This window comes from Aegilops tauschii, chromosome 7 (assembly GCF_002575655.3).
Source record: "Aegilops tauschii subsp. strangulata cultivar AL8/78 chromosome 7, Aet v6.0, whole genome shotgun sequence".
NCBI classification, from domain to species: domain Eukaryota; kingdom Viridiplantae; phylum Streptophyta; class Magnoliopsida; order Poales; family Poaceae; genus Aegilops; species Aegilops tauschii.
This window is the reverse complement of record NC_053041.3, coordinates 8,421,421-8,431,709: the sequence shown is the minus strand read 5'-3', so window position 1 is coordinate 8,431,709 and position 10,289 is coordinate 8,421,421. Positions and strand designations below refer to the sequence as shown.

Genomic DNA, 10,289 nt, shown 5'->3' with positions numbered 1-10,289 from the left:
TCAATTTATATACGCTTCCAATTTTCTTGGGTATCAGGAAGCCATCTAGAGAACATGGTGAAGTGTGGGTCTCATGTTTCTTGAAAATAAAGAAGGAAAGAAGGGTTGTCCGGTAATAAGAAGGAAAGGAGGAAAGCTTTCCTGCAATATTAGAAGTAAAGAAGCAAACGAGGAATTCGGGGATTGATAGAGAAAAATAGGAAAGGAAAGGAGGAATTTCCGTGATTGATAGGGGGGAAGTGCAAAGCCGTCCCGTAATAATAAATTGGTAATGAAGGAAAGTGTCCTAATAAATCCCGTAAGTCATAGAGTTTTCTTTTGAGACAAATATGTATATAGAGTTGATTGATCGCTAAAAAGATCGTGGAAACAAAGTAAACTAGCTAGAAATCAACGTGTCATGTGTTATTGGGCCGTGGACCTTATTAGGCCATCGGCACGATCAGATGAACTGAGCCACAACCATTATCATCGATCAAAAGTTCGCATTGCTTTGTTCTTTGTTCAACACGCACGAGCACAAACCCTAGCATCATAGTACTAGCGTGTGAGGCCGGCGGTGGCACGAGCCGTGTTTCTGGTTTTTCGGCGAAAAAAGAGGAAAATGAATGGGAAGGGTAAACATAAGACACATGAGAGAGATAATAATTGTTTTCAAATTTTAGTATCACTTTGAGAAAATGACCTGACAATGGAGTGATTTTCAAAGAATTTAGTATATTTCTGATAAAAGTATTTGTGTGCATTTTAGTAATTTGCGTTGAAAGAGTTTCTTTTATGCTTTAGAGTTCGCCGCCCTCAAATTTTTTTAGTCCTCCACCACTCGCTATAGTCCCATGAACGCGTAGTCTTACCCCGTCCATAACTCGAGAGAAAATTATGTTATAATTGTTTAACACCTGCAAAATAATACTATGTATAAATCATAATAAAAAATGTTTATTTATTGTTGTTCATGTACAATATTTTTTTGAGAATTATAATGAAAAAGAGAGTACCTGTTAAAAATAGGTGCTTGATTGTTGTGTGTGTGTGTGGTGGGGGGGGGGGGGGGGGCTTGAACCATTGGGTCAGGGAAGTGTCTTTTTACACCCGTTGCAACGCACGGGCATTTATGTTAGTAAGGGCACCTACAATGACGGGCGCTAAGCCGAGACGCTAGGATTAATATCCTGCCCAATTGGCAGTTAGGCTAGCAAATCCTAGCGTCTTACCTGGCATCGGCGCAAAGGTTGGAGGCGGACGCTTTGTCTTTTTTTTTTTCCTGCCAACTTGAACAATGCATGTAGCGGCCCACTTTCCCTGTTGGTTTTGGAATTAATTAGCGCCCGTTCTTAGCGCTCCGCGTTGGCGTGTAAAGCGCTAAGCTGATTTTTTATTTTACGATGTTTATGTTTTTCGTCATAAGCGCCTACGCAAGCACTCTGCAATGGACATGCCCTAACACTGAAAGGAAAAATACATTCTATTAACTTGTTGAGGGCCGAACGGAATCTCAATAAAAAGATTGTTGTGCAAAAAGGAAAGTAACTTACGTCCGATTTGTATTCAGCTCGATCCGCCCAATACGTTGAGGACCCAAACTGACTCATATATATACATCCACCACGCGTGAATCCTCCAGTCGAGATCAAGATCGCATCGCATCCCCAACGATCGTAGGCGATGGCCGGCGGTGGCGTGGACCGGCTGTCCTCGCTGTCCAACGACCTCCTCCGCCGCATCCTCCACTTCACCCCACTCAAGGAGGCTGCCTCCACAACCGCGCTCTCCCGGCGTTGGCGAGAGCCGCTCTGGCTCTCCTCGGCCGCCATAAACCTCGAGACGGGCGTCGCCGAGAAAAAGAAACACCGCCAACGACAAGGGCACGAGCACAACAACGCGCACGCCCGCTTCTTCTCCGGGAGCGACGACTTGGTCTCTGCGGCCACGGGGGCGCTCAACGCGGCCGACGTCCCCGTCACGAGGCTCACTTTAATCACCTGGTTCCCAGACTATGCCGAGGTCGCATCGTGCTACAAAGACTTGGTGGAGGTCGTGCTCTCCCACCCGGCGGCGCACCGCGTCGAGGAGCTCCTGCTCGTCGCCAAAGATCCTTACGGCAACCCCTATAATCGGAAGGTATTCAACTGCACAGTCACCCTTGACTCCCTTCAGATGGGGACACTGCGGATCCTAGAACTCACCAACTGCAGCGGAGTACTAGTCAACCACACGGAGGCCGTGCTCCCACGGCTCTCCTCCCTAAGGCTGAGCCATTGCACCCAGCAACTAGGATCCCTCCAACGCGTTATTGACGCGGCGCCGTCGCTCGCTGCCGTCCGACTCGAGTCTGTCTTCATAACACACGAGGAAGCCATAGAAGCCACATGGCGCCACCTCCGATGCCCCGCCACCACCGTGCTTGTGCTTGACACTTGTGAGTGGGAGGTGACGATAGGGCCCCATAGGCACGGCTGGTTCTTCGAGAAGACCGTCGATCGATTGAAGATCAACGCGATGAGGCTGCGCCGCTTTAGCTACAAGGGGCCACTCCGCTCCTACTCATTCAGTCCACAGCCTCTCGAGTTTGAACAAGTGGATCTGGAATTTTTCGAGCAAGGCTACAGGGTAAAGGATCCAAACCGTGACTTAGAAACCTTCTGGAAATTCACTCGGAACTTCACTGGTACCAAGGATATGAGGCTGAGTGTGAACCACCTCGAGGATATCGCCGTCCTCAGCGAGGCAAGGCAGGTTGAGCTCTTGCCGATGTTCCGTCGCCTCGAGCGTCTTGAGTTTCATGGAGCACATTGGACCAAAGACAAGACTGCAGCAGTGACGACCATCTTGAACCTGCTCCACTGCTGTCCTGTGCTCATTACCCTCCGAATCAACCTCACCGCAAAGTACGAGGAGGAGGATGCATCGAATAAACAAGGGGGGCACAAACAGAAAGGAACTACTCGGAAGGAAATTCTGATGGCTGCCATGGTAGGTCCGCGCTACTTATTCCCATGCTTGCAGAGCTCCCTGAGGAAAGTGGACTTACAGTTCCAGCTAGAGAAGAAGGACTGTCTTGGTGTCAAGCTGATAAAAACTTTCGCCGAGAATGCGATGGTTCTTGAAGAAATACGTATTGACAGTGGAGACGAAAAGTTGTGTGAGCACATGAATCCCAGAATTGCAAAGTGGAACTCGAGTAGGAGAGAGTTCGGGGCGACAAATTTTGTTCTCTTACCTCTTAAGAGGTGACTCTACAAAAGGGGAAATATGGTACGTATACTCCTGTTTATGTAGTGTTTTTTCTCGGACATTGTTATTTTATTAAAGGGGTATTTCGGGCTGGAATGTGCTTGTACATCTTGACAGAATGAACATTCACAGTGTCAGAAGAGATTGTAATTGCTTGGCGCACTTCTTATATTTAGGAAACTGCGTATCGGATAGGAGGTTATATAATTGATGCAATGTGTATATTTGTTATGATATTCTGCTGCACGAGGGCACGTTCATCATTCATGAAAACTGGCATTTCATATTATTACGACTATACGCTTACTAGTAAAATGTTAGAGACAAAACTAATGTACGTGCTGTACTTTTAAGTAAACAAAGTTGTTTTTGACCTGCATGCTTGTATTACTCGGCCCTACCAAACTGTTAATTTCCTTGCTCCAAGCTGGCTAAGTGGGCTCTAGGGGACAAAACAAATATGCTGATACAACAAGTTTGAAGGCTCGGCAGATTGATATATTAAGCTATGTACAATGTTTTAAAATAGTTTTTTGCAACTCTGCTTGCTGAATGGTCATGGGTATTTCCCCTGGTGCTTTTGCAACCATGATTTTCTGAATCATCATCTCTCTGCTATGTGATGTTATTTTTGCAACCTTGACTGCGGGATGTTCACTGGCCTTTCTGCAGTTTTGTTACTGTGTGTTTTGTACGTTGTACTATCAAACATGGTTGCTGTTTCCTTGTGTTGACTCAATTGGAATTACTAAAATGTACTGTGTTATTTTGCAGGCATTCGATGGCTCACCATATTTTCAGGATTACTATCGAGCGATCTGAAACAAAGATTCATATCCGTTAATAAGCTCTTGAGGCAGGGTTGCTGTTGAGGGCGCATTATGCGTGCAATGGCCCATTGCTGCAACCGGCTCCAGTTCATCCAGAGCAGGCATAGCGCAGGATGATCGGCTATCACCTGTGAATATGATGGAATAAAGATTATGTCCCCATTAGATAGACTACTAATGGAGAATTTTCCGAGTTCCTTTGAGAGAATCAGATACTATCAAACGACCGAGATCTTCTATGTATAAGAATTAATGACAAGTCCAAGATCATTGGAGATGAAGAATTGACATGTTAGAACATGTAACTCAAGGTGGTCCAATCAGTTCCATTAGAGTGCGTCTTAGTAAGCCCTTTACAGCCACAAAGAGGTGTAGGGGCGGGAGGGGGGGGGGGCTAATATTTTAACAACAACAAAAGGGAGAAGGAAACATTTCCAAGAAAAACAATATAGACCTGATGTTTAGCAAAACTAGTTCTGCTGAAAAAATGCAAGGAATATTCAGTCAGAGTATCTAATTAACCACTGAATTTGCAAATGATAGAATTTGAATGTTGTCTTTGTCGCGATCTTCGACAAATAAAAAAATAAAGATGGTTCTAAACCTCTAATTTGGGATTACTCAAAGCCGAGCCCGAAATTTCGGGTACCCAAATTTTCGGGTTTCTTTTTCTTTGGGTATTAGTTTTGGAAACATGATTTTTTTAAAACTCGACTAACCTGACCTCAGGCTACAAGTTGGAACGGGCCGTCCGCGGCGCCGCTTAATCAATCCCGCACAATGTCATTCGTGGACGCCGACGGTTGAGAAAGTAAATACGTGGATTTGCGGACTATCCCGTGAGGCCCGAATCTAGCCCGCATAACCCACATAATCCCTCCTCGATACAAACACTGGATGCTAGGTTTTCCATGAGGAGCCGCCAGGCGGAAGCACTGGCGGCGACGGCTACTCCTATTGCGCGATGGCGAGGAGTGCCTGCAGCAGGATGGTGACCAACGTGAAGAAGAAGCGGGTGATCAGGGCCTCGATATGCTGCGACCACCGAAGCGAGGACATGCACATCGTCATGAGAAGCACTATGTCGGGTAGGTCTCCCATGGCCGAGGTGTTCGCACAAGAACACGTCACCGTGTACCCTCGACGCTGGGGGTGATACACCGCAGCTCGCGTCGAAGGAGACCCGACCGGCAGCGCGATACGCAGGACAGCCGGCGGATGCTTTTGTAGACCCGAAACCCCGCACGCCCGGGAGGGACCCCGTCAGGGCGCGCATCGGCTATGGGCTGCCCTAGGTCGATCTGATTGCCCCTAGGGCCTCGAGGTTCGCCGCCCTGCAACAAGAAGAAGAAACGAAGAACGAGAAAGAAGAAGAACTAGGGTTAAGGAGAAAAGATAAAAGATAAAAAGTGGTAGATGATTTGATCGATTGTGTGTTGTTTAATCGGCCGTCACCCCTTAGGTATATAAGAGGCAGCTGGACTTCCCGTACAAGGAAAAGACTTGGATTCACGTCCAAAACCCTAGTCAAATTCGGATTGATTTTGTCCGAACTTTCTAAAACTGTTAGGTTTAAACTGGCTGCACCTTGCGTGTTTTTTTGTGGTGGTAAACGGTCTCGAATGGAAACGAGTCCAAAAGCAATCTTGACCGTTTCGACGAGACAAACAACTTTCATGTTGAACGTTTTTTGATCAGAGGTCATCTTGAGGGAAAAATTTCTCGCGCAAAACAGACTATTATTCGCGCTACCCATCAGACAGGGTGTCCGGTGGGGCGTGCCATTTTTTGCCTGTGACAGAGCTGCATTCAGATGGCTCTAACTTTTGTATACGAACTTGGATTGAAACAATTTTTATATCGAAATCAATCGTTTCGACAAGACGAAGACAATTCGTGCTGAAAGTTTTTCCATTTGAGGCCGTTTTAAAGGCATAAATGGCCGAACTGTACTTTGATTACCCAAGTCCTAGTAATTTGAGCACAGTTTCGGCCCTTGAGATGATATTGGATGGCAATGGCCCAAATTTCAAGGATGTTCAGGCCGACAATATGAAACCTTTTTGTGTAGATCACTTCTCCATTTGAGGCCATCTTAAATAAGTTCTTGACCGTGCCAAAATCTGGTGTCAACACATGCCCCCCTGTTTTTCAGCAAAGCTTGTATGCCAAAAATAACTTGCACATAGCTTGCTCTAAGGTCGATCTCAACACTCCATCTGCCATTCTGCATGTTCTTAGGACGATAAGTTTATATCGGCCATTGCTTGTGTGAATATTTTGATGCAAGCTTGGGTGAAACTTTGTATACTTATTAATCCGACTATAAAGTTCCATATATATGCAGGTCAAAACCATCCATCAACCATATTGTCCACCGTTCTGCTAGGATCTTGCAGATAAGCAACAATGAACTTTCTCGAATCCTTACTTTCACCAGCATAAAAATTTTGTTAGTAGCCAAAGCAGTGGGTTTTGGTTCGGCCTTACCTACGTTGGCAAGAGTAAGCATGGGGTATTGGTGGATATATGCAATACACCATAATCAACATAGTAGCTAGATGCTTGTTGTGCCAAATCATTTGCTCTTCAATTGTCATGTCTAGATATATGAGCAGTATTAAAGCAACCCAAGGTAATATTTACATCTAGACATACCTCAAGATATTTTAAAAGTGATTCGTTAAAACATTGATAACCCTTGGATATTTGTTGCACTATACTAATAACGAATCACCGAAAGCCTTACTATGTAAATCACCTATAGCAAGGAAAAGCTCCAATCCGAATAACAATGCATATTCGGCTTTGATCATTTGTGCATATATATTTTAAGCGGTATGAGGCTTCACAGAATAGCACCATAAGGAGATATATAACACCAACACGTTGGCCATTGCTACGAATTGAACCATCAAACACATAATCTCCATAGTACTAGAGAGACAAAGCTAATATCAATATTATGCATGTCATTAATCCGATGTTCAGTAATAGAATCAGCTATGATTTTGCCTTTTATAGATCTCAAAGATGCATAAGCCAAATCATGTCCAAACAAAGTATAAGCCCACTAGCCAATTCGGCAACTATGAATTGGTCTATGCAGCATCTATTCAGTGCTATGTGGGTGAAATTATGATACCATGCCAAGTTTCAACTTTTTCAGAATTCACTTGTAGTGCTTTTCAATTTCAGGGTCATTTAGCTCAAAAAAAATTCAGTAAATGAGCTAAAAATTAGCAAATGAAGTTAGAAAAGGGTTGCAAATTGATGATGTGCCTTTGAACGGTGCATACTGAACACACAAAAAGTCTGGAGTTGTTATGATCCACTTAAACATAGCTATAATATTCTTCAATAGCAAAAAGAATCAACTAAAGGTTCATCTCTAGTATCGATTAGTGGCATGAACTGGTAATAAAGGTGTTGGTGGGGCCCTAACCTGACAACAATCTGCCACCACCTTTGTAGTACCGGTTCGTGCCACGAACCGGTACTAAAGGTTAGCCACGAACCGGTACTAATGAGCGCCGCCCGCCTAGCCGTTGGAACAGGCACCAATGGTCACATTAGTGCCGGTTCAGTTACAAACCGGGACTAATGTGCTTCACATTAGGCCCTTTTTCTACTAGTACGGGTGCGGTAACGGGCTGGCCCAAGACCTGATAAAGAAACCCGCACCCGACAAAGAAACCCACGCCCGAAAACCAGAGTTCTTAGCGTGAATCTTAGCGTGAGATCGGACGGACACAAAAAGAGCAATAGCAAATTGAAAAACAATGAGTAAATGGCACTGGCGGTCCGAGAACTTGCACTGCGGGTGCACTTAGTCACGGTACTTGTAAACAGGAAAAACCCGTCATAGAACTTGCATTGCGGGTGCAGATAGATGACATATGCCATCTGAACCACCCAGCTGTCCTATTTTCAAGAAAAAACTATCATAGAACTTGCGTTGTGGGTGCAGATAGGTCACATATCAAAATTTTCGTCCCTGGACATTTCTTTAAAGTCACGAATCACAAATATTTTTAATAAGTATTTTTTAATTCATCGTTCGAGGACATTTTTTTAAAGTCGCGAATCACAAACATTTTTTTAAATGTTCACAACTTAAAAAAAATGTTCGCGAATCACAAATATTTTTCAAATTTATCATTCACGAACATTTTTTAAAGTAGTGAGCAAACATTTTTCAAATTAATTGTTCATGAACATTTTCAAATTTATTGTTCGCAAAAAATTTCAATTTTTTCGTTCGTGGACATTTATTAAAAGTCACGAATCATAAATATTTTTTAATTTATCGTTCGCGAACTATTCTCAAAGTCGCGAATCACAAATATTTTTTAAAATGTTCACAACTTAAAAAAAATGTTCGCGAATCAAAAATATTTTTCAAATTTATCGTTCTTGATTTTTTTAAGTCGTGAACAAATAGTTTTCAAATTAATCATTCATGAACATTTTCAAATTTATCATTCGCAAGCATTTTCAAATTTTTGTTCGTGAACATTTTTTTAAAGTCACGAATCACAAATATTTTTAATAAGTATTTTTAATTTATCGTTCGCGATTTTTTTTAAAGTCGTGAATCACAATTTTTTTAATGCTCACAACTTTAAAAAAATGTCCGCGAATCAAAAATATTTTGCAAATTATCGTTCGCAAACATTTTTTTAATGTCGTAAACAAATAGTTTTCAAATTAATCATTCACGAACATTTTTTAATTTATCATTCGAAAACATTTTCAAAATTTTCGTTCCAGGACATATTTTTAAAGTCCCGATTCACTAATATTTTTAATAAATATCTAATTTATCGTTCTCGAACCATTTTTAAAGTCGCGGATCACAAATTCTTTTTTTAAACATTCACGAACATTTTTTTAAAGTCGTGAACAAATAGTTTTCAAATTTATCGTTCAGGAACATTTTTTTAAAGTCACGAATCACATATATTTTTTATGTCCTGAACAAATTTATCGCGCTTGACCGTTAGAGGGAGAAAACCGGGCAGCTGGCCGGTTCAGATGACCTGTGTGACCTATCTGCACCCGCAATGCAAGTTCTATGACGGGTTTTTTCGGTTTGCAACTACGGTGACTTAAGTGCACCCGCAGCGCAAGTTCTCGGACCGCCGGTGCCATTTACTCAAAAACAATCGACTGTAAAATAGCAAATCCGAAAAAAAACATCGATCAAGATGACCGACGTGAGAAAGAAAACCCGGATGAAGGAACTGAAAAAACACTTTCTAGGGCAGCCGATCAACACGACCGGTGGACAAACCGTAGGTACGGGCGGCGCTGCCCCCAGTGGCGATCATGGATCTGACAGGCGAGACAGGAGAATTGATTACAACAAAGAGGTACGTACTACCTGATTAGTCGGTGATTACTGTTTAGTTGCTTGCAAGTGGAGCTGAGCTGAGCCGGCCGGCCTCAGTGGTTGGACATGCCCGTACCGTACCGACACAGTAGCGCCAACACATGCACGAAGACCGACGATTAACCACGCATTAATCTCGATCGTGGACACATTATACCTAGTCAACGCCTCAACAGTCGACTAAACATGTACCTCGCCGCCTCTCCTCCACGCGCACCTCGGCTTCCACTACCACACAAACACCTCCGACTTCCCCGATGACAACCACCACCAGCGGCAGTACCACGAAGACCACATCCTCGAGGAGTTGGAGGAGCACTTCCACGAGCTCTCCACATCCAATGCCGGCACCAATGCCAAGACGCCGGTCCACCTGCAAGGCTGCGTGGTGTGCTTGGGCGGCTTCCAGGGCGCCGCGCGTGTAGCACACGGCCACCGAACCTGCCCGCTCTATCGGGCGCTGTTCCTCCCGCCATTCCTCCTGCCCCTGCCGCTCGCGAAGTCGTGAATCCCGCGGGGTGTTGTTTGCGTAATTTGATAACCGCAGCTGACGAATACTGAGGAGAAGGTTCCAAATTTGCTACCAGCTGCCTGGTTTTTGTGGAATCAAACCAAACAACCCCATGGGCCAAGGAGGCCATGGCAGATAGGTGTTGAAATTTTTTCTGACCGGCCCCTCCTTTGCGGAGAATATCACGAAAACGATCCCCAGGGAAGAGGGTTACTTCCTTGACTTCCTTGTTCAGGCTTGGGTTAATCCGGATTTTCACGCAAATGGATTTGGTCTTCATAGTAAAATCCATAAACCACGAATAAGAGGAGGATCTATA

At 44.0% G+C, this 10,289-nt stretch overlaps 1 protein-coding gene across 1 annotated transcript; it reads left to right on the top strand.

Moving 5' to 3' along the window:
* Positions 1-1,665: 1,665 nt before the first annotated feature.
* LOC141026630 (F-box/FBD/LRR-repeat protein At5g22660-like) lies at positions 1,666-3,234 on the top strand. The gene has a single exon (XM_073503468.1). It carries the CDS (start codon positions 1,666-1,668, stop codon positions 3,232-3,234), a length of 1,569 nt encoding a protein of 522 aa, XP_073359569.1.
* The last annotated feature ends 7,055 nt before the right edge of the window (positions 3,235-10,289 follow it).